Raw genomic sequence first — 24,322 nt, forward strand, 5'->3', positions numbered from 1 at the left:
TTTTACATTTAGTCATTCCCTTCACATTTCTTTTTCTTTGTGGGGGTCATAATGTAAAACATAAAAACACGTTATCTGTTAACTGAGGGTGCCAACTACAGGTGAGCCAGGGCTTAACTTGGCTCTCCTTAATAAGACATGAGCTCCCCGGAAAACTTGGTTTGTCTCTAAAATATTGACAATATGCTGTTTTTGCCATCCTTTTTTTAATTTAAATGAGGCTGTTATTGACGCATATGTCCTTAACTGATTATTATATATCAGATGTGGTGACATAAAGCAAGTAGGCCTCTATGACTGCAGCTATGAATGTTTCTTTGCAGCTACTACTGCTTAACTAAAGTAGTATATAGGATCTTTTATTATTATTATTTTATTTGTCAAGGTGTTGGGATACTTACTGATGATAGTTCTTCAGGTCTTTACCCCACAATGGCGTGAATAAAATATAAATTGTGGAACCCATGGAGAAATTACATTTTAAAAACAACAATGCCATTTCCCAAGAAACTATTACTATTTTTTTTATATATCTAGTGAAAAATGACTCACCGTCCATTAGTCACTGCATAAATAAAACATTTATTGGGTTCCTAACTTTTAAATACAGTGCTGTGTTGCACCATCATGTAAACAGCGACCATGTAAACAGCGACGCCCAGTGGTTACAATATAAATATATATAAAATATTATTGCAGTACCACTTTTCCCCCATAAGGGGCGCCAAACAACCGGGAAAACTCGTAGGGGGAGGGGCGAGCGCTGCTGCCGCTGCAGGTCTGTTGCTCGGTTCACTGGGCTAACTAAAGCAATAAGGTCCATCAACAAGCTAGTTAGCAGCGAGCGATACGGTGGACGCTGCCGGGGATGCTGCAGCAACAAGAGAACATGAACTAGCTACCTGAAAGGTTTTTTCCCGGTGCCTTGACAATCATTACCGAGCTGAGGACCGTTTCAGGTGACTGTGGTTAGCTGCTTCATTCATGCGGTCGCTGGTGCTCACAGACGGGGTTTATAGCTCTTGAGTGGCGGGGGAGCTCAGTCGTCAGCCCGCTGGGACAACTGGGGAACAACACGGCTCTCTCACCGGTACGATTGTTTTGCTGATAGCAATGCTAAACCTTGCTAACAATAAACCAGAGTGCTTATAATGTACAGTGGACGGATGTTAGTACAATATAGCCGCTGTGGGGTTCACAGTTTACGGGTAGATTTGAGGGTTTACAACGTCCTCTCGCTAGCTTTATGCATCGGTGGCGTTATTTGTTGTTGCGGAGTTAGCAACGCTACGACGAGGGGGGGAAAAAAGTAATAAAAGCGACATGTAAATAGTGGTACTTGTTAGGAGAAATCGGCTAGTTAAAGCACAAGTGGCGCCTTCATAGTATTGCTACTAGGACCAAAAGCTTAGCATGTGTTTAAAGTAACGTTAGTTGTGCATTATTTTATACTAACAGTGTATTTGGCTGTAAGTTGCTGTTGGCAAGATAGTGCCCATTCACTGGTGTGATCATCATAACTTGAGCTTGCATGTGGTCCTAGAAAGCTTGAGCTCATCCGGTTAATATATAAATAGGCATGTTTTTATATTGTCATCATGTAAATAATCTTTTTTTTTTTTTTTTTTCATTTGACTCTCAATAGAGTAGGAGCATGGTGGTCCCGGACAGTGCCAGCGTGGTCCCCCAGCCTGGCATCGGCCTCATGGAGAGCTCCGAGCCCGGGTGTGAGGAGGAGGAAGGGGTGGGGGGTCAGGACCTGGCAGGGGTGGAGCTGGAGGAGGTCCGAAAGCTGCAGGAGCTTGTTCATAGGTTGGAGGTCCAGAACGAGACCCTGCGCAACAGGGGGAGCAAGAAGACTATCATCCACAGAGGAGCCAGCAGCAGCAGCAACAGCAACCTCACGGCCGCTGTCAATATCAATGAGAGGCTGACTTGTGAAGGGGTGAGCAACTCCCATCTCAGATTGGAGCACGGTGGCAAGCTGGGCAGCACAGACTTTGAGTTGTCACCCCCTCAGGACAGCAGTAGTGGCGAAGAGATGTCCCCTCTCCCCATGGCGAACAGGCTGGAGGAAGAGGAGGACGACGACGAGCAGGGTCCGTGTGGGGGCTTTCTAACACTGGCCTACAGCAACGGAGGGCGGCAGTCCGGGGGGCAAAGCCAGACGCCAGAGAGCCCCTCTCAGGACAGTTATGACTCAGAGACACTCGCAGAGAGCGACTCAGGGGTGGACCAAACTGCACTGGATGAAGTGGATGTCCTAGATTTGGAGGATGAGTGTGCAGAAGTAGAGGACGAGGACAGTTGGTATGTTTTGTTATCGGCGATGCTTGTCTCTAGTCCCCGTGCTCTGATGGCCTCGCAATTCCCCACGTGTTTGGGTTATCCAACTTATATATTTTTTATAAGTTCTGGATAAACATTTGCAAATATGAGAAAGATCACAAGTACTATCCATAATATGTAGCAGCGTATACGAGTCACCTTCAGTGGAAGTTGATTTCTGGTGATATAGGCTGCAGGGATGCCACATTTAAGTTCACCTTTGTATAGTTAGAGGAGCCCCTTCAGCCTGATTCACTTGGGCTCTTTCATTTTAACCTCTGATTTGAAAGTGTGTTACTTCCCCTTTTGCTCATCCACATTGTACTTTCAAAGCTTTGATCACTAACTCTCAATATGTACTGTAAATAGGAGGAAATAATAAGGTGTTGGTGGGAAAAAAAGGGAGAGAAGAAAGCCACTGCAGTGATGAGGAGGAAGAAAAAGAAAGGGCAGCCAGTCAGAGAGAATCATTTCAGAAGCAGCTGACGTATAAAAACAAAAGGAGGAGGCTGTTTGTTGTCTCTTAAACTTGACTCTCTGGTCTTGATAAACAATAGGCCTGAACCTATCTGATACCTGTTTGGCAGGTTATAATGAGCACAAAGCTTTTTTTATTATTCATACCCATCTGAACAAAAACGCACCAAGAGTGTGTTAACTATCAAACTGTTTGAGAAAATGATTCTAATAATGATTGTTGTTATTGTTGACTGGACTCGGCATAGATCTGCTTTCCCTAAGCCCTCTTACACAATGTCCTAAAGATCAACAAAGCTATATCTGCATTCGTTCATTCCTGAATGCAAGTCAGGGTGAGGCTTATAAACACCAGTTTGAGATTAATTAAGTTTGTTAATTTCCTCCAATTTAAGTGATGGAATATATGTACGCAAAAAGAGCGGTAATAGAGGGCTAATTACTCATAATCCATGTTCATTTTTATCCCAGTTGGATGTGTTTACGCTGTGCAGTGCATTGCCTGAAGCAGGTACCATATTGTGTTCCTGATGGCTACTTTAGCAGCTGAGCCATGGAGCTTAACAGCCAGACCATTCATGACTTATTTTCAGTTTCGCATCATTAGCCATACCATATGTGCTTTGTGAGGTTATCATAGCCAAAACATCCAGTAATCCTAACAGCGACATAATCTGATCTGTTCTGGACTGGGTGCTGCCACATGGCTAAACTGCTTTGGGTGGGATTGCACAGCATGTGACCCAAAGGGGGGCCCCCCTGTGTGACCAGACTGCAACAAGGACACACTGGAACTGAGAGATTCTGCAGGATCTCTTTTTGTGGGGTTTGAAATCTTAGAATAAAATCTCTAAAAGAGAAAATATAGTTTTCCAGCAGCACACGGGTCGTGTTATTTAAAAAGCGTAGTATCCACTCTCTCTGAAGTTTAGTTCCCAGACTTTTAGCTCTCCTGTTAAGCTTAGCAAAATAATGTTTCCTGCCTGTTAATATATTCCGTCACACAGGCCTAAACTCCAAACCTCCTAATTGAGCAGTTGAGCAGAATAAACCAAAATTTTCAGTTGATTTCATCGCGTTAAAAGTTGTCCAACCTGCTTCTGTGTACGACACAGTTCGGTTTTATAATGCAAGGAAGAATACTTTTTTTTTTTTACAGTAACTATAGGATTAGCTCTCCTCATCTCAGATATACTTGAACATTATTATTATTGCCCATCTTCATTGTTGACTCTTCAGAGCAAACATTGTAGAGACTACTGTTAACAAAGGTCTGGTCTATATTTTTTAGTTTAGCAGTCATGTTAATAGAACTACAGTAGTAGACCTGTGGCTTGCATGAATGGCAACACCCAGGCGTTAACCTGTGACCAAAACTCGAGTGTGAATGGATCAAATGTGCAGCATTAGTCCACATCAAACACAAGGTTTTGTGTTTAAGAAAAGCAGCTCTGCTCCCCCACACACAGAAAAGCTGTCCTCTGTGGCAGGATATGTGACCTGAATATTGCTCTCTGCATTGTTGCTCATTCCAGTGGGAAATGGGTCCTTTTGTGTTTGCCCAATGGGAAGATGATTTGTTGTTGATTGGTCCAGAACCAGTCCGTCCGGGCCTTTTGTGTATCAGACTCAAAGGATCAGCCCATGTGACTGCCAGTTCAAAGCTTGTGGTTGAACTAATGGCTGTTTGCTCTCACTGGGGCAACACCGGACACATCTCAGAGGAGGCATCGGAAACACCAAGTCAAGTGTTGATTTCAGACATTGCACGGCTCCATAAAAAACCACCATGGCTGGTTCTTAGATTTGAATTTGCAGTTTCCTTCGAGTTTTGTGGCAGTGGACATTAATGTACAGCTGATTCCAAATATAACACTAAATTTCTCTCCGTTTTGGCTGTTTAGACTTGGTCAGAAGTGGAGTTGAGTGTCATTACACAGGCTGGGATGTGCTTCATATGCTAGGCAAATGTGGCTGAGCCAAATGTGTATTCATCTCAGAGGGGAGAACAGAGTCAGAGAACCAGGTTGAGGCTGTGATACGGATGTTTAAAGATGCAATACTTTATTTGCTCAGTCACTGTTTGGTTTGATTACATCATTTATTTTAAACAAAACAGCCTGGTTGTCTGTTTGATGTGAGATCTTTGCCTCCTCAGTGTCCCTTTGCTGGAGAACCATTCGGTGGTTGGGTGTTACTTCTGTCTGTGCTCAGCCATGCTCGTGTTGTACAGTGTGAAAAACATTCTTGTTGTACACGGCATGCTTAATATTATTAAGTGCATACCTCACAGGCCAGTAGTGCACACTAATCTGCAGCTATTTTTTATCCAAATCTTCTGCTCTGCAGTTACTGGCACTTCTGACAAGCATGTTTAATACAACGTAGATTAGGCTTAGTTTTTCAGCCCTGAACTGCCTTTTCCCTACCTCAGTTTTTCCATCTCTGTGTTACTCTACAAATCCCCTTTACTCCTTGTGATTGCTCTCAGTTCCCCATGTAATCATTTGTTTTCTCCACAGGTTGTATGTGTCTCCAAAAAAGCAAGTAGCAGAGCCAGGCCCAGAGTCTCCATTGAAGTGGTGTCGGCAGGCTCTTGACCACCGCAGCCCAGAGACAGAAATTGCTTGTCGGACCCTGATCAGCCGTTTAGACCAGAGTAAGCATCAAACATACATCTTTGAATGAAATTCCTTGAATGCCTGAACCAAAGTATGCTTTAATCTGTGCGTGTTTTCATTCCCTATGTAAGCCCTAAGATTAACAATCTTAGAGTCCATCACACATGTTGAGCAGCAACTTGCTTTCATTATAAATGAGAGAAAATGTTTGTATCTTAAGGTCTTTGAGTCACATGTCTCTGCCTTAGAGGTGGTTGGCCTAAATCAAGCACCCAGTTCAGCCGAGGGAGACGGTCTCACCTCCTTCTGTGAATGTGTCTTATTTACTGCTCACCTCCACTGTGCGTGTGCACAGATCTGTGTGTGTTTAAAGTCGTGTGACAAAGCCTGAGTGATGTGTCCATGCTCTGTATGTTTCTACGTGTGAACAGAAGTTTGTGTCTGATCCAACAGACCCCATGTATTATTTATCTTGCTTGCGGCTCCTACTTCCCGCACACTGCAGAACCTGAACAACAAAGCTATTCACACCAGGGCTGAATGACTACACGAAGTCATGGGCTGGGTTGGATTACCTTTCCCCCCCTCCCCGCCCGCGTCAGCTCTCCTTTTTAAACGGCAGCACCAGGCCGTGAAACTGCCTTGTGGCATAGATTATGTTGGAGCGAAACTGCAGAAACTATAGGGATAGCAGTTAAAACATGGCGTCTAAATGAACCCCATTTTCGGTTTACTACAGTATGAATGCAAATGTTGCGACAGTTTTTCTCTCAAAGCTCTTGTGTAAAGTTACACCCGCTATTACACAGAACATCCAACTGTCCACATATTGTGTAAAACCTAAGTCTCCTTTACAACTTTTTAAAAGTAATTCAGTGGCCCGTTTGCATTAGGAAGCAAATGCTGCTGTGTCACATTTGAAGATATGATGTAAGCATTGCAATGTGAAATACAGTACGATTATGACTTCAAGGTTATATGAACACTTATTTAGCAGCAAATAACTATTTTCTATATGAGGATATAGTTGATCAATGGCGTCTTGGGCAGAGAATGACGTCAAACTCTTGCTCTCTTTTCACACTCTCTCACCTTTGTTGTCATCGCAGCCTCTCTGTGCTCTGTTTACATAACCCGTCTGTTCTGTGTGCAGCTCAATAGAGGGACCGAAACCACTGTTTTTCTTATCTACGTCTCTAAATTGAGAGTTTATTTACACCAAAGCAGAATTTGTGATTGTTGGAACATTGGAATAAGTTTAATTTTGTTTCTGTTCACTTTGAATGAAGTTAGGTTAGATGTTACAGTTATATGCAAGGTAAAATGACTCTTTTTTGTCTCTGGAATATGGCGAGCGATAGCAATATTACGGCTGTTTCTGGTTAAACAAAGGGTCTGCCTATGTAGGGATCCTTTACTTAAGGTTGTTAGAATAACAATCTGAGCCTGTCGGTGGCCAAAACAAGCACTTTCAGTTTTAATTTACTTTTAGGGGCAGATTTGTCCACAAGGATTAACGTTCGCTTACTTGTTGGAATATTTTCACACCTAATTTGGTGAATTAAGGGTTTATTTCAACCAAATCAGTGGTGTTTGTGATTATTGGAAAGACGTTTTTGGGGAGTTTCAGTCCAATTGTTTTGGTTTTAGTTGCTGGTCCTCTTGTGCAACATCCAGTAGCAAGTGTGTTTTATGTATATAAATTGATGGAATCATATAAACTGTTAAAACTTATTTTATTACTTGTTTTTATCTAACTTTTAAAAGAAAACCCCACACCATTTGCCTCTGGTTATGCAGTGCTGTGTGTTCACATCATAGCACTCTGCGTCATCCAGATAACATGACTTCCTGTAGATGACCAGTCTTTATTTGTTGGGCTGTTGTATCGTCATGTGTCACCTTGACTGGCTCAGCTGTTTCTGAGTGATGAGACCAGTTATTTATTAATCACCACACCCTCTAATCTATAGTCCCCTTCACTCAGCCGTTTGCGCTGCTGGCAGTTGACTTGGGGTGGCAGAGACGCCCACACAGCCCAAGACCAACTGCTCTGCACTTGCCATTGCACGATTAAAATGGAGCCCTTTATATCATTTACACTGATGCCGACCATACTTGGCAACCATATTCTGAATGTCTCTCTCTTTATGTCATCTCTTTTTGAGTGTGTATTTTCTTCTCTGTGAATATCTCTCCTCTCCTGTTCCCTGCAGCATCTCGATGGAGGAACATGTACAGTAGCCCATCAGCAGAGGCAGGCTCGGCAGGCTCAGGCCTGATCTCTCCTGGGTACCACAAATCAACTAACAAATCCCTACTAACCTGTGGCACTTCAGGTATGGCATGACATTAACACACTGTGCTCCTCAGTTTCTGCCCAACACAACAGTGGGATTGACGTCATTTATTGTAAGGATGTAGGTCAGTTGATATGCGTGTGCACTAATGCATCAACAATGTTCCCTCTTGGGGATCTGAATGGTAATTTCTATTGACTATTCTGGCATTGTTGCATTTCTTACCCAGTTTACTGTATGTTGCATATACTGCACATTACTATTAACCTTTTTTGAAGACATATCACAGGTTTTCTAGATTGATTTTCTACTTCTACCAGGCAGACATTGTTTACCATTCATTTTATTACAGTATTAAAATTAACAAAGAATTTAAACTTGCCTGAGAAGTGCATTCCATCACAATGAACATAGGTTTCACTTTTGTGGAAAGGTCTGATATGATAGACTAAATTGTTGTCTGTTGAATTCAGTACTATCTTGTCAATAAAGAAAAATAAGTGAAGACAGATGTCATGAAAGGGCAAATATGTATTTGGCAGCTTCTTGCATCACAAAGGTTGCTGTTTTTGCCAGCATCACAAACACATATCCTTCCCATTCCTCCAAACCTTCACTTACATCACAATTCTAAAATAAATACATAATAAAAGTGATGAAACAAATAAATCAATATAACAATTGAAATGAGTGGAGAACTGTGTGTGCCAGGCAGATAAAAAAAAACACTAGTATACTTGGTGAAGATGATCAGGATTTTGTAAACTATATGTAGTTTATACTTAAGGGGGATGGGAACAAGGTATATTAAAAGTTGTTAGGCAATGCTAACCTGTATGAAATGTTCAATGATGTGTGATTTGGACTTTGTGGTGACTGTTACAGTTACCTTGCACTCGCAATACCTGGCCCTTCACTGTGCAGAGACAAACAGTGCTAATGTTGTGAAAAGCCTGTAAATAACATCTTTGCATGAACTTGTAAATGCTTGGCTTGTGGGAGTGGTGACCCTATCTAATCCCAGACTTTTTACATAACCAAATGCCCCTGGATGATGTTGTCGTTTCTCGTTTGTCTCAGTCTGAGAGTAAGGCCTGTGTCAGACAGACACGTCTGGCGGGGGAAACATTGCATACTGCTTTCCTGGGCATCATCAGCAAACAGTCGTTTTTAGACTAATGCTGTTAGGCAAGGCTGAAGTGAAGTCTGGGAGGAGAGCCGTGTTAATTAAAATGTACCAGATGTGATTGTCAAACAAAGACTGCATTCAAACTTTGAATTGTTAACCATTGACCAAGTCAGTCTGATAAATTACGTGAAATGCATATCCACTGGGTGAATATTAAATTTAAATCAAAATTGTCCTGATACAGGCAGTGCTACGGGTGTGACTTATATTTCACACACCTCCTCCAGACTGATTGAGCTGCTTTATTTCGATGTTTCCCAACTTAAATAAGCTTTACCAACTTTTTCCATCAACACTGTGATGTGCTCCTCTGCTTAATTACCTTGAAGCGATAACACAGTTGTATGAGCCTGATCAATCAGTCCCTGTCATCTACTGAGCAGAGTCTGACAGATGCTGTTGGCATCTAATCTTTTTAGATCAATTCAGTTACCACATAGGTAATGGTCTCATATTTGTCATGCTCATTTTATGTTGTCAAAGGAGCTCATTAATCAAAGCAGTGCTTCACCTGGGCCTCGTGTCCAATTTCAATTTTGTCTTTTTTTTTCTTTTTGGAGGGGTTAGGCAATCTTTGTTTGAAAGCTAGTTATCATCTTGTCGTGATGTGCTGGTCCTATGGATGGCAGTGTCAGGTTTAAACCTGGTAACCCCTGTTGCACAATGGAGGAAAATAAATAAAAAACTGAAGTGCATACTATAGTCCAATAAGTGTTTTGAAAAATGGAGGTAAAGGTGCGGCCGAAACCATTTCTGTTCCCTCTTTTTAGGAGAGCCCTGCTCTGTAGGCATTATATTACAGGTCCTGGTAATTCCCGCCCATTTATTTTTTTATTTGTTCAAACAGACACATGTGGCTTTTTGTTAAGAATTGGCATTTATTTGAGAATTTAAGGTAATTCTCTCCAACAGAGGAAATAACTTGTAGAACCTGGTTACTAGTACCATTTATGTATGAGATGCACCTTTGTTTTAATAGGTGTCCCTCTGTCTTTACAGGTGTCCCAAACATGCAGTCAGCCCTGAGCTCACAGTCCTCCATAGACAGTGAGCTCAGCACATCAGATGACTCCATCTCTATGGGCTATAAGCTGCAGGATCTCACTGATGTCCAGATCATGGCTCGCCTACAGGAAGAGAGTAAGTAGAGGTGTTGTGCACATGGTGTGCTGGACATCACATGTGATTGTGTTCCCAAAGTCTACTACTGTTTGTGACAGCTCATGGAGAAAGGCACTTAACTGGCACAGTTAGCCTTAGAGAAGATATTTTCCTACACCTCAGTAGGTGAGATAGATATTTTGACTCTATCTTAAAGCTGAGTTGAGTAGTTTTCTGTGTTTTTCTATGTGCATGCATCTGTGTGTATGCTAGTGCATTTGCATGGCTTAATAACTTTATATTTTTGGTGTCAGGTTTGAGGCAGGATTATGCTTCTAGTTCAGCATCTGCATCACGCCGCAGCTCCACAGCCTCTCTGCAGTCCCTGCGCCGGGGGGCACCTACAGTGATCAGGAATTTGATAGTTACAGCCTGGAGGACGAAGAGGATGAGTTTTGCTCCATGCCACAGCGACGACATCGCTTTACCCCTTCGCCCTTAGGCTCACCCCGGTGCCTGTCTCCATCCACCTCCAACCACGGTCAGGAATACAGCAGCCGACTCGGGGCCCCACGCACAAGAGCACCCAGACGATCTCTCCAGGGCCCCAGTGCAGAGCTGCTTAAATTTGCTAAGAGTGAGGGTAGGCTATAACCAGAAACATGGTAATTCAGCACTTAGAAGATCAGCGTGACCTTCACAGAGATTCTTGTTGTACCAAAACTATAATAATACACATCATAATGTTGCTAAATGTGTTCTATATGTGTGGTTCCAGAGGAGTTGAGACACAGCATGCCTAATCTGGCCCCCCGCACCAGCCTACGTTCCCTGGAGGCAGTCAGAAACAGCCGCAGCATGGAGGCTAACCTCCAGAGCTCTGGCAACCGCATGTCCCATCTGCCTCACTCCCCCTCCACAGGTAACCCTACCCTCTTCACCTGGTCCACACCACTCCTGTAATACAGTGGCACCTGCATTTGCTTATAGCCATTTGTAGTGTCACTTTTATCCTATCACTTCACCTCATCTTAACCTCTGCATGACCACAGGTAAGGTTTGATCGATACTCTGGAAGATTCTTCTTAAAGGTACCCTGTGGAATATTTGACCACTTCTAGCACTATGGAGCATGAGTAGGTCCTCAATTTGCTTTTATCTTGCACAAGCATGAGCACACACATACACGCACATTGGTGACACTAGAGCTGCACAATTAATCAAAAACTAATCCCCATAACGATTTTGTCTTCCTACAATTCAATTAATGTGATCGACTACGATATATATGTTTTAAATGCGTACTCAGATCATAGAAAACTCTTTGAACACTTCATAAACTAACAGCCAGCCACCACGGGTGATCCAGAAAAATACTGTATTAAGTTACTGCTAACAAAAACCAAACGTTTACTACGGCTGCAGCTTCTCTTTTTAAAAGCATTTAACTGGCGAAACACGAGTTGACTTTTATTTTGAAGTAAGCTGGTCACCGGAAGTGCAAAGTGTTTGTCAGTTCGCTTGACAATGGCTGCTATTGTTAAAAAAAAATGTATCTACAAAACAAGACAATGGTCATTTTTGGATTATTTGGACAGCAGATCCATTTGAAATATGTCAGGGAGTAATGGAACAAGAAGGAGCAGCCACAGTGAGCTGTAAGAGAAAGCTGCAGGCAACACGCTGCACACCTCCCACTTCTCAGCCATGTCAGTTGCAGTCACTGTTCAGACCCATACCGTGTGCAGCTTAAAATCAGATCACGGTTCTTCACATCACAGACTGATGGAAAAAGACCAATTTGACTTGACTACTTTATCAAAATGAACTGAAGTTTTGCTGTATTCTGGGACCTCTCAACCTCAATACTGATCAAAATAATCGGGATTATCATTTTGACCATAATTGTGCAGCCTTGTCATAATGCACATTCTTGGCAGTGGTTGGGGGAATAAAGCGACTGCTAGCAAACAAATATGGATAAAATTCAGGTTTCAAACTTATCTAAAAATTGGCCTTGTAAATGTTTTATGAGGAAGGAAATATATTTAACACGTTTGTTAGACCTTAAGTATACATGCAGTGGGTTATGAATGTAAACAGAAATGTTGTTTGTTTATAAGAAAACACCACAGGCAGCCTTACATGTTTAACTGAATACCAATAGGCATTATTTGCAGATGTTTCCAATGGAACAGGAGTACATTAAAAATACAAATTTCTGGTGATGTCCGGATCCGATCTCACCAGGCGTTATCCCATGCTCGGAGGAGAGACAAGCCAGTAAGAGTAATTAATTAATGAACTGGTGCAAAAGATGTACAGACAACGTAAATAACCGCTCAATAGAATACAGACAGTTCACTGTATACACTATATTATCTATAAAACAAAAACAAGTATCGGAGTGGGACTCGGCATCGGCAGATAATCAAAATTAAATGACTGAGTTTGGATCAGGGTCTGAAAAAACCTTGATTGCTTGATTGGGACATCCCTAGTAATTTCTTTTTAATTAAATATTGTTTGAATAAATGTAAAAGTCTGGAGCCCTGAAGGCTGCTGTCAACAAGAAACAGTAATATACACCAATGTGATGAGACGTCGTGTTACTTATTCACTAACAAACAAAGGAAATGTTCAAATCAAAAATGTTTCAATTGTAAAAAATCATTAACATTAATAAATGTTGAAAAATGAAACTTATATTCTTTGAACGATATTTAGACACTGATATTATACCCCCCCTCCATAAAAATCTAATATCAGTCTGATACATATTAAAACAGATGTATCGATCTAACCTTGACAGTCTAACCCTCAACACACAAGTCCAACTGTAACTCACTCATTATATATGAGTCACAGCTACTTCTGCTGCTCCTTCCCTGACCACTCATCTTCCCTAACATACCCCAGGTACTGTACAGGTAACTCTCTTTTTACCCGACCTGCTACATGATTATTCCACTACTTTACTCCAAACTTGTCCTTGATAATCCAGTACTGCTCCTCCCCGGCTTGCCTACAACTTCTACATGCCACAAGTGGGGTTTGGATTTCAGCTACTGCATTTTTCTATGTATTAATTAATATTTGCTTTCCTAACTTGTCTGAAAGAAGTAGCTGGTTGTGATTCTTTTATACTCTACTTTCTTCACTCAAGGTATGGCTTGTAGTCGGCTGCGTAGCAACGGCCAGTCGCCTCTCTCCCTGCGGGCTCCAGTTAAAGCTGTCGCTCCGGTGGGCTCCATGCCACCTTGTCGTCAGCCATCCAGAGGTCTGCCTGTTGTACAAGCATCGCCTGCAGCAGGGGGTCGCAGGGTGCAGTCCCCAGGCTCTGTCAATGGCGGAGCCTACATACCCGGGAGAGCTTCCACTGGGGTGGGGAGGCCTGCCATGGGCCGAGGACAGGCTGTGTCATCAGCATCCACCAGGAGTAAACTCTCACAGCCCCCCAGGAGGTGAGTGCTTCAATGGTAAATTAAGATATTGAGGAATGTGTCTTTTTTGATAATTATACGTAAAAATATTATTATTTTACTTACAGGTCTTTGGGCATGAGTAAAATCTCAGATGAATCCTGGAAAGATGGCTGTTACTGAGGTTGGCTGGTGATGAAGGATGTTCACTGCTGCAACCCCTCACCTGATCTCTCCCGGTTACCTCTCGTAGTACAAAGAACACAGCCACTGTGTCCATAGACACGTCATACAACCTTTCAGTCCCCCCCATTTCAAACTGGAGTGCTGGGCTACACTGGATTCGTAGTTTAAGACTCATCTCTTGCCCTTGCATGAAACATTGTCAACCCACACAGAGAGGATGTGTAGGCAGACAAGAAGGCACACATGCACACTCCACTTGTGATATGGACCAACTCAGAGCTTCCAGAAGATTTGTTTGTGTCAATTTTACTTATTTTTCTATGGTGATTGTGAGAAACTGCTGGAATATTAAGGGTTGTATTACTGTTCTCTTGATGTAATTGATATGACGACAATTTAAATGAAGATATTGCTGGTTTGTTCATTTTCTGTGTGAATTCCTAATAGATGAAGGTGCTGAGTGTTGCATGCTCGGTTTTTTGTTTGTTTTTTTCCTCCTTATTCCTACAGCCTTTTCATCATTATGTAACTGCAATATGACAAATCTCCCACGTGTTCCACAATGATCTGTGTGAATTTATGAATGTTTGGTTGGTTCATTGTGAAATTATCATTAGATTTGTGTTGTATTTGTGTTTTGCTCTTCGAATACACAGCAATGCAACTCCTGTAAACCACACTGCCCTTATAAATAATACAAAAAAAGGAAAAAATATGGTTTGTGCCAAGGTGCATTTCAGCTGCAACACTCTTTCTAATACCAGAAGTGATTCATTAAAGGTAATCTTACGGTACTGTGTTTTTCAAGCATTTTTACAGCATATCTAGAGGTGGTTTTGAGTGTCTGCTTTTGGATACCACTGTAATAAAGAAAATGTTTATGCACGAAGGCCGCGTGCCTTAGACAGCTATGCACCCTCATGCAGAGTGCCTCTGCAATTTAAGAGCTGTAATGAAACTGGATAATAAAGTCTTACCCTGAAACTATAATTGTTATATTTGTTTGTTTTTTATTTATATATATATATGCATGCAAAAAAAAAGTCCAGGTCTGCTTGCATCACAGGTTAATTAGTCACACTATGCAGTTCATCCGCAGTGCAAGCAGGTTCCGTCATCCTCTCCCGGATATTTCCTGGGTTCATGACCAAACGCTTCACAATACAATGCTCGACGCTCACCCACCCCTTGTGACAAAATGGCCTACAGGCCTCATCTGCGCATTCAAAGTGTGGGAGCACAGTCTGCGACCACAATAATAAAAAAAAAAATAAAAAAATTCTCGGTGTGATAACGTGTGAATGTTTGTGTCTCAGAGCTGAACGTAATTATGTCCCCATTAAGAGTATGTCTGTGTAAATGTAACTCTGCTCTCTTATGCATGACGCAAATAGTAAGGGATCAGCGGTAAACGAGGCCACGCATTGTCTGCCCCCCGCCCTCCCTCTGCTTGTCAGGAAGCAAGCTGATTGGCCGAGGCCTAGCAAAGGGTGCCCGGGGATCCAAAACTGCAGGCCGCACTTAGCTTACCGTCAAAAATAAACCAAAACAATAACAGACAAAACTGAGAAGGGGGAGAAACACCGATAGAGTCTGAAGACGACGTTATCAGGTAAAATTATTTTGAATCGGTTAGAAAGGCATGTGGAATAAGACGCGAGGGCCCAGTCGGCCGTAGCGGGCCTCTTTCAGCCTTTTCGAAAAACAACATGGAAGATAATGCGGCACAAGCGGCTTCACTTAGCTTAGCAAGCTAGCTAGCCGGAGGGACGGCCGTCGTCGCCTAGATCAGCGCGACGTGAAAACAAGACACATTATGAGTGACAGTGGTTTGTTGCTTGTGTTAGTTACTCTCTTATTGTTGTAACGTTGTGCGAAGGGGGTTCTTTGTTGGTAAAATAAGATCGGTTGTTCCGTTCCTTGAATTAGCCATTATGCTAAAACAAAATGGCGCTCGGAGGAACAGCCCTAGCTCGCTTGCTAACGTTGGTTAGCTCCGGTGGGTGGAGGGCGGTAGCCACCCTAGTATGCATTGCATAACGTCTGCGGTACTTTCATTGGCGGCCATACACTCTGAGCGTGTGTAGTTTTGTGCAAAGAGTCCAAAATACACTATTTTTTTCCCCCCACAAACGATAACTGTGTCAGCACGGTGTTAGTTTGATCTCAAAATGATAACATCCGTGGACAACAGGGACCCTCAACGCCACCACAGACCATTGCAGACATGACATATTTGGCTTATTTTGAACCGTCCGTTCACAAAAACATGCAGGAGTGAACTTCCAGTGGCTATTAGAGCCGTTTCCTGCGAGCCCGTCCTCCTGCACACTGAGAGAAACAGCCCTTTGTCTCAGATGGGCTCCAGCCATCAGGCTCAACCAGCTTCAGGTGTATAGCTATATGTCCTTAGGTTGAAGCTGCCTGTAGTACTCTTTATAGGCAAAGGATGGAGCCAGTGGTCAACAACATAACTGCCCTCCTCTTAAGTGGCAGCATTGGAGTTGTTCTGTTCTTCCTTGTGTGTTGTACCCATACAGAAGCCATTATTTATGGTGGCACCAATGTCCTTATTGTAAACCTGAACTCATGTATAAATGTTTTTAAACATATTTGTTTCAAATTGTCTCTTTTTCAGTTCTGTTGTATTGTGAGTGTAATTCTTATGAGTACAAATGGCTTGTTTTTTCATTGTCAGAGGGATTGGTTACCTTGATGGAAGAAAGCCCATCAAATATCTTATTGGTTTTATTCTAAGGGTTTTGTCATCAAATGTGAAGGTATGTATGATGAATATTAGCCATAGTGGCATTCACAGTTTTTTGCATTCACTTTCATTATTAGTAATGCACACTAACAAAAGTGAAAGAAAACCGCTGACACAGTTTACACTGTAATTTTCAGTCTTTTTCTGAGTGAAGACATGGATCAAGGAGGAGGGGTGTTGGAGCTACACACTCAGGAGCTGAAAATGCCCCACGCTATGATCATGCAAGACTTTGGTAGGTGGTCAAGTAGTCAAATTGCAAACGGTACTTCATTTCAACATACAACTTGTAATCCAAAGCGAATTAAGAAATAAAGGTAAAGCCTAAAGATGACATCTGTAATTTCTTCTAATGACATTTTCACTGCATATCAACGAGAAGATGAATCACCTTCACAAACATGTGACATGGTGCTATGACATCTGTGCTATAGCTAGACTATACAAAAGACTGGGTTGTAATTTTAATTGTCATTTTGAAGTTTGAAACTCATTGTCATGCACCCCTCTTTGCATGTTGTGTTTACAGTTGCAGGCATGGGGGGTCTGGCTCACATTGATGGGGAGCACATTGTGGTGTCTGTGCCCGAGGGTATGCTTCTTTCTGATGTGATGACGGACGAGGGCATCCTCCTGGAGCATGGGCTTGAGGTGGAAGGCCTGGAGACTCAGGTGGTCCAAGGCCTGGAGACAGAAGTGGTCGAGAGCTTACATGCAGATGTAGAAGGCTTGGAGGCAGAGGTGGTTGAGGAGCTACAGACACAAGTGGTAGAGCTGGAGGCTCAGGTTGTTGAGGGCCTAGACGGTGAGGTGGAAGTTGAGGGTCTTGAGGCACAAGTGGTGGAGGGCCTGGAAACTGAGGTAGATGTTGAGGGCCTGGAAGCTCACGTTGTCGAGGGCCTTGAGGAGGAGGTGGAAGTAGAGGGTTTAGAAGCTGAGGTTGTCGAAGGTCTGGAGGTAGACGTGGAAAGTCTGCAATCTCAAGGAGTCGAAGCCCATGAAATCACCAGTGAGGACATGGTGTCCTCAGAACACAGTGTGATCATGCCCGAGAATATTCTGGGCACAGAAGTTGCGATAGAGGAAGAGCTGGACCCCCATCATCACCACGTCCTAACCTCAGACCTCATCCAGGGCTCAAACCACCACCATGATGACATGCCAGACCAGGTGTTTGTGGCAGAGTTACTGTCTGAGCACCAGGGCAACACTCTGGATCACCAGCTTGTGTCAGAAGGCTTGATGGTTACAGAGGCCAACTCCGAGACCATAATCCAGGAACAGATGCCAACTGAGGCTGTTCCCTTGCAGACAGATGAGGATGATGATGCAAGAAGCAGCTCTGAGGATTACCTCATGATCTCCTGTAAGACAGCTTGCTTTATAAAAACATAACTTTCATTAATAAATATTGTTCTTATGCAATGCTGTGTTTTATATTTATGTTTTTGATAACTAAGGCTATTTGTGTTACTGTAGTGGATGAGGTGGGAGAGAAGCTGGACATAGGAGATACTCCTCTTGAGATCAGCACTGAGGTAATGGAAGACAAGGAATCTAAAGAGGAGGACGGCTCTGAGGTCATCAAAGTCTACATTTTCAAAGCTGAAGCAGATGACGATTTAGGCAAGTGACTTGAAAAATAATCAGTTAATACAAGAAATTACATAGAGATTACTTCCTGTTAAACTGAATGTAGATGACAGCTTTGATTAAATTGTAATTTTCTTTCCTTTTCCAAGGCGGAACAGAGGTAATAACAGAGGATGACTACCAGAATGGCCATCCTGACCTGGAAGCTGCATCATCAGGGAGACTGGGAGTTGGCCGTGACAAGATGGTCTACATGGCAGTCAAGAACCATCCAAAAGAAGAAGAGGATGATGAGGATGACAGTGATGATGACGACGACGATGACATCAGTATGTTCCTTTTGTAAAACAGCTTTTGGTCCATGTTGTCAGTGTCAACCATCAGTCCGTAACAACAAGATGTTTGTGTCTGTGTCTGGGCGTTTTGTACCGCAAATGTCTTAGCTAGAATATATAACATGTTTTCAATGATGGTTCCATAGAGCAAACAGTCTTTAAAAAATAACCTATATATTATATATATATCTCACAATTAAAAGTGTCTTCTATCCTGTTTTATTCCCAACTGTCTGTACAGGTAATACCATTGAACAGGTGAAGAATGGAAATTCCACACAATTTTTGCAAATCCGAGAAGGGCTGGGCGTCAACCGTGCTCTCAAACCTAAAACTAAGAAAAAGAAGAAAGGAGACACACGGCAGTGTCAGACTGGTATGAACTGCATAACATTTGACACGATGATAAGATGGTCATTTGGCACTTTTGTTGTGTCAACACATTTGTATTATCTGATAAAAAGCATTTCACATTAAAAGGTTAACCGTATTTCTCTATTTTTCGAACCCTCTCGTCCAGCTGTTATCATTGGACCAGATGGTATGCCTTTGACGGTCTACCCGTGCCACATATGTGGAAAGAAGTTTCGCTCACGAGGCTTTCTCAAATGCCACATGAAGAACCACCCTGACCACCTGCTTAAGAAGAAGTATCAGTGTACAGACTGCGACTTTACCACCAACAAGAAGGTCAGTTTCCACAACCACTTGGAGAGTCACAAGCTGCTGAGCCATAACAATGAGCGCTCTCCGGAATACACTGAGTACGCACGGCGCTACCATGAGTCCAGCCCCCTGGGGTCTGACAAGCTCATCGTCAAAGACCGGGAGCCCAAACTTCATCACTGCAAGTACTGCGATTATGAGACAGCTGAGCAGGGCCTGCTCAACCGTCACCTGCTGGCTGTGCACAGTAAGAACTTTGCACATGTGTGTGTCGAGTGCGCCAAAGGATTCCGCCACCCATCAGAGCTGAAGAAACACATGCGGACCCACACAGGCGAGAAGCCCTACCACTGCCCGCACTGCGAGTTCCGCTGCGCAGATCAGTCCAACCTAAAGACTCACATCAAGAGCAAGCACGGCGCAGATCTGCCTTTCAAATGCAGCCATTGTCCTCAAGCCTACGCTGATGCACGGGAACTCCAGCGTCATATAGAGGTGGTGCAAGGTCACAAGACCCATCAGTGCCCACACTGTGAGCACAAGAGCACCAACTCCAGTGACCTGAAACGACACATTATCTCTGTTCACACCAAGGACTTCCCCCATCAGTGTGACGTGTGTGAGAAAGGCTTTCACAGGCCCTCGGAGTTGAAGAAACACGCGGAGACACACAAGGGCAACAAGGTGCACCAGTGCCGGCATTGTAACTTCAATGCTCCCGACACCTTTACCTTGAGTCGCCATATCCTGTCCTTGCATACAAAGGACCTCCCCTTTAAGTGCAAGCGCTGCCGGCGAGGCTTCCGCCAGCCCGCTGAGCTGAAGAAGCACATGAAGACACACAGTGGTAGAAAGGTTTATCAGTGCCAGTATTGTGAGTATAACAGTACGGACGCTTCTGGCTTCAAACGCCATGTTATCTCCATTCACACCAAGGACTACCCCCACCGCTGCGACTACTGCACCAAGGGCTTTAGGAGGCCTTCGGAGAAGAGCCAGCACATAGCCAGGCATCACAAAGACATGTTGATGTAATGTCATCGCACACACACACACTCCTCTTTCCTGAGTAAATCTGTGTCACACACCCAGAGATAATTTTAGTATATTAACAAATGAAGTGACGGATGTAGGCTGTTGAAGAAGACGACAACATTATAATTGCCGTTATGTGTTCTGTGTTGTAATGGGTGTAAACCTCCTCCCCCAGGGGTAATGCAAGAACACATTTTAGATGGGGGTAAAGTCTAAAAAAGACAGTGTGTGTACACTGAGTGGGACAGCTGTAAATTGTGTTTTGTTTTGTTGCAGAAAATCACATATGAACATATATTCAGGGTCTCAAATGTCTATATTTTTATACCCACTCAGCTGAAATGCTGCAAGATGATGACTGTGTCCTGTAAAACAGAAAGCGGTGCTTTGTGAACGTCATGCCAGTTCTTCAGATGATGTGGAATGAGTACAGGAGACGTTTGCCTCCATAGTACCAACTAGTATCTCTTTTCCTTATTAACCAGCTTTTACCCTGACATTTGTTTTCAATGCCATCTGGTCTTTAAGGGGCAGGGCCATTCATGAGTTCATAAATGGTTTTGAATGATGTTGACACACATTACGCACCTTAAAAAGATATCTCAATAAATCTAACAGCTGAACTTCCAACATTTTGGAGTTACATTAAATTAATCATGTATAATATAGGCTATATTCCGTTAAATATGTTTTAAAAGTTGAGTCAGAGTTTTGTTGTTGTCTGATCAGAGGTGTCTAACAAGGAGAAATGGTGCAGTTGGTGTATTAGTAGAATATCAGAAATCTGCTATGAGGGTGCCGATAATTAACAGGTGTATTATTATATGAACTTGACAGATGGATTGGTTCACGTTTGATGACCCCTGAAGATACTATATCTGACTGCCACTGTAAGTTGCGTATGTGTAATGTTACCTATGACACAGATGTGCTCTCTCAGCTAACCATTTGATTGCAATCATGCCTTACATCTGATGGTCTTTATCTCTTAAGCACTGATAAACACAGCTAATCAGAAATTAAGTGATTTTTAACTCTCAAACATGCTGTATCAATACCATTCTCTCAGAGATTGTGTGTTTGAGTCAGTAGAAAGCACTTTAATAACTTTTGTATTTTAATTACATGTGTGCATACACAGACACACGCACACACACATATATACATATATATGTATGTATATGTATACATATATATAAATAAATCCTACATAAACAATTGCAAAGCTTTGTGAGTTGGTAAAGGTAAAGATTGTTTTGAGTGTTATCGCTGGTGAGTGGGCACGACCCATTACTGCATCAAAACTGAATTGTCATTGAAAGTGGTGGGTGAAACCATTTATTGTTTTGTTCTATGGATAAGTGATTGGGTTTTGTGTTTTGTTTGTGCTCACTAACAAGTTTCCCAGACCCTCGTCCTACAACCCTAAATAACCCAACCCGGTCCCAAACATGGGATTATTCCCTTGAAGTCAGTGGTCATCATATTGGCGTTAGTCTTTAAAGTATGCACATATGCTGTCTCCATGAAATTAATTGTGGTATATATTAAAAATCCCTGCATTTCGTGTACCTTAGTCTATATTTTCTTTCAGTCTGATTGTGGATAAACTACTGGTGGGGAAGAACCAAAATAAACAATTATCTTTTTACGCTTTTTGTCCTTTCTGTCCTGCAGAAAAGAATCATGTTTACGTGGCATCTTGAAGAGCTGTATGTCTATCACAACTTAACGCAGGAATATGCACATACATGAGGGTTGGGTTGGTTGTAGCTAATCTGTATTATGTGGAAATTATGTCAATTGTTCTGTGAGTATCTCAGATGTTCCCTTAAATGTACTCGAGGAACAGACAGAATACAGATTTATTTCATACAGTAGTTTATAGGTCAACTTCATTCAAGGAGGAGGACATGCAGGGTTGTAGTTTTGTCATGTTACTATGCTTAGTGACTTTCTTAGCTCTGTAAATCAACAAAATTATTCAGGGAAGATTTAAAAAAAAAAGAAGTGTTCTGTTTGGCAACACGAAAATGCTTCATCCACAACTTGCTTCAAGAACGCTGTTATTTTTGTAAAACCTCTAATGAGTGTGTTTTTAGTTGTAGCAGCCAACATGGTGATCCAATGCTGTGATTGTACAACTTTAGTCCACCAGAGAAGTGATGAAATATGCCAGTAAGCCTCAGTAACTGTGGTTCCAGCGACAAGCCATTAATCGGTTAGTAAAAGGGAATTCAGCATTTTATTTTACCAGGTCACCCTGTGACGCACCTGGCATAGACGCAGGATTGTGAGAGGGGACTGAACTGTACTGCCCAGTCTTGCAAGCACGGATAAATACATTTCAATAATCTTCCAAGTTCCAGACTTGAAATCCAGAGATGCTTAAGCCTTCCAAAGTTGTATACTTTCAATTTAACTCGTTGATACACTATGTATATTTGGGATAATATTCCAATAGCTGTATACATTAAGAGCATCTCTAACTCAACAAGTAGATTCAGTGCATACTGTACAAGCTGAGGTCTTTCAAGTGCTTCAAAGAGATCGCAGCCTCACTGGCTCAGCAAAAAACAGTCAGTCTTCTAGGTCAGAAAGAATTAGCTCAGCTGACATAGTTGCACAGTTCTCAAGCCTGCAGTGAATCAGAATTAGTGTTTCTCAGCTAAGTTGTATTGTCCATTGAATTAGAAAAAGAATTGATAAGCTTAAGGGAAGTTTGATTATATCTGCAATCGACTGCTAATGTAAAGAGCCTAGATTTTAGACAGAGGGTGGTAGGAAAAGTGCAGTAGTTCCTAATAACATTAATCAAGTGTCCCTGTAAACTGACAGTGAGCCAGCATGCACAATACCAGGAACCTGAAACTGAAGCAGATAAATGGAATTCAGCCAGATTTCATTTGATTATTTACACCTGTCCTTTTTTCAACTGTGAAATGTCAAAATGTCTTCTGTGAAACATTATTATACACATGAAGATGAAAGGGTATAGATACAGCACTGATAAAACAAAATGTATTGTTGATCCCATTCAGATCTTCGTCAGGGGTCATAATGTTGTCTATTAAAGTAAAGGTAATGTTTGGAGTTCAACTGAAAACATATACCCAAATTTCAAATAGTAATTTTCCCACTTTCAAACAGTCAGTTTCAGTAATGTACTTCCTTCCAATTCAAACCACAAACTTCCAGACTGGTAGTAGCCAAGAGGGGAAAGATCAATATGGGAGATAGTGATGAATGTGGATCCACATTTGTCAAAGTCATATACATTATTTATTTCATACGGAGGATATGATTGGTTTGGGGGTGGCCTCAGAGACAACAAACAGGTTGATTAAACGGTTTTGGGTGTAACCATAGAAAGAGAGAGGAAGAGCACAGAGGGGGGGGGGAACAAACTGAATTGATTAAAAACTTTGCAGTAATAGTGTGTGCGGGGGCTGCCAGCCTTCCTGGTTAAATGTCCTCTTTAATTTCATTATGTTGCACAGAGCGACTGCTCTCAAGTCTGACTCTGTTGTTATTAAATAAACAACTGCATCTTTTTCCTCTGTGCCGAGACTCGCAGGCTGTATGACTCTTTCACCGAGATGTGCCGCAGTCGTGTCCTGTTTCACTCCCATGTCGCCTGTCTCGAAAGATGTATGACGCCTCATACTGAGGGAAATGAGGCTGTGCAGATGGGTTCACACGAGCACCGCAAACACCTGAGAAAACAGATACAACAGCCTGTTCATTTTTTTTGTTGATCCCACAGAATATCTCATAAATCACTTACTGGTGCAGCTGTCAGCAGAAACCGCTGAGAACGCTGAGATCAATATGCAGACATATCCATAAAATCCTCCCTAAGTAACCGTTCTCTCTCGCTGCATGATCCAAGAATTCAGTGTTCAGAGTAGCATGTCTGGTTGTTTTTCTCTGAATACATGCAGATTTAGCAACACCGGTAGTCGTTAAGTACATTTTCCAAATTCCTGTCTAAGTGTGCTGAACCACTATTTCTCTCCCATTGGTTGCAAGCCTCCTCTCTGCCAATGAATCAGCGATGCACCGAACACGCACGATACACCTAACAGCCTCTGAAGGCCATCACTGTGATGAGAATTGACAGACGTACACAGATAATCCAGCCGGTGCAGAAGGTCAAACTAATTTATTTGATGTAGTCGTTTCGGTCCGTATTTCTGAGGATCAATGGGCTGTGGTTTGGATGTGATTAGAATGATGAAACTGCCAGTAAAAAGAGGTTTGCAGGCTGATGTGCAGTGAGTGATGCAGTCATACACAGAT

General features: G+C 42.4%; 2 protein-coding genes across 2 annotated transcripts; both read left to right on the forward strand.

Annotated features, from left to right (window-relative positions):
- Positions 1-759: 759 nt before the first annotated feature.
- On the forward strand, positions 760-14,614 carry zgc:66447 (SLAIN motif-containing protein-like). The gene is given in 10 exon segments (XM_051419121.1): positions 760-1,090; positions 1,646-2,310; positions 5,328-5,464; positions 7,643-7,765; positions 9,915-10,055; positions 10,331-10,410; positions 10,413-10,659; positions 10,795-10,938; positions 13,183-13,480; positions 13,567-14,614. Coding segments are annotated over 9 exon segments (1,881 nt in total). The 5' UTR covers positions 760-1,090; positions 1,646-1,654; the 3' UTR covers positions 13,622-14,614.
- A 460-nt stretch (positions 14,615-15,074) lies between these two features.
- Positions 15,075-21,671, forward strand: znf711 (zinc finger protein 711). The gene is made up of 8 exons (XM_051419120.1): positions 15,075-15,236; positions 16,323-16,404; positions 16,529-16,626; positions 16,921-17,757; positions 17,871-18,017; positions 18,134-18,313; positions 18,561-18,695; positions 18,840-21,671. The coding sequence occupies exons 3-8, from the start codon at positions 16,548-16,550 to the stop codon at positions 20,018-20,020; spliced, it is 2,559 nt and encodes an 852-aa protein (XP_051275080.1). The 5' UTR covers positions 15,075-15,236; positions 16,323-16,404; positions 16,529-16,547; the 3' UTR covers positions 20,021-21,671.
- Positions 21,672-24,322: the final 2,651 nt, after the last annotated feature.

Source organism: Dicentrarchus labrax, unplaced genomic scaffold (genome assembly GCF_905237075.1).
Source record: "Dicentrarchus labrax unplaced genomic scaffold, dlabrax2021, whole genome shotgun sequence".
NCBI classification, from domain to species: Eukaryota; Metazoa; Chordata; class Actinopteri; family Moronidae; genus Dicentrarchus; species Dicentrarchus labrax.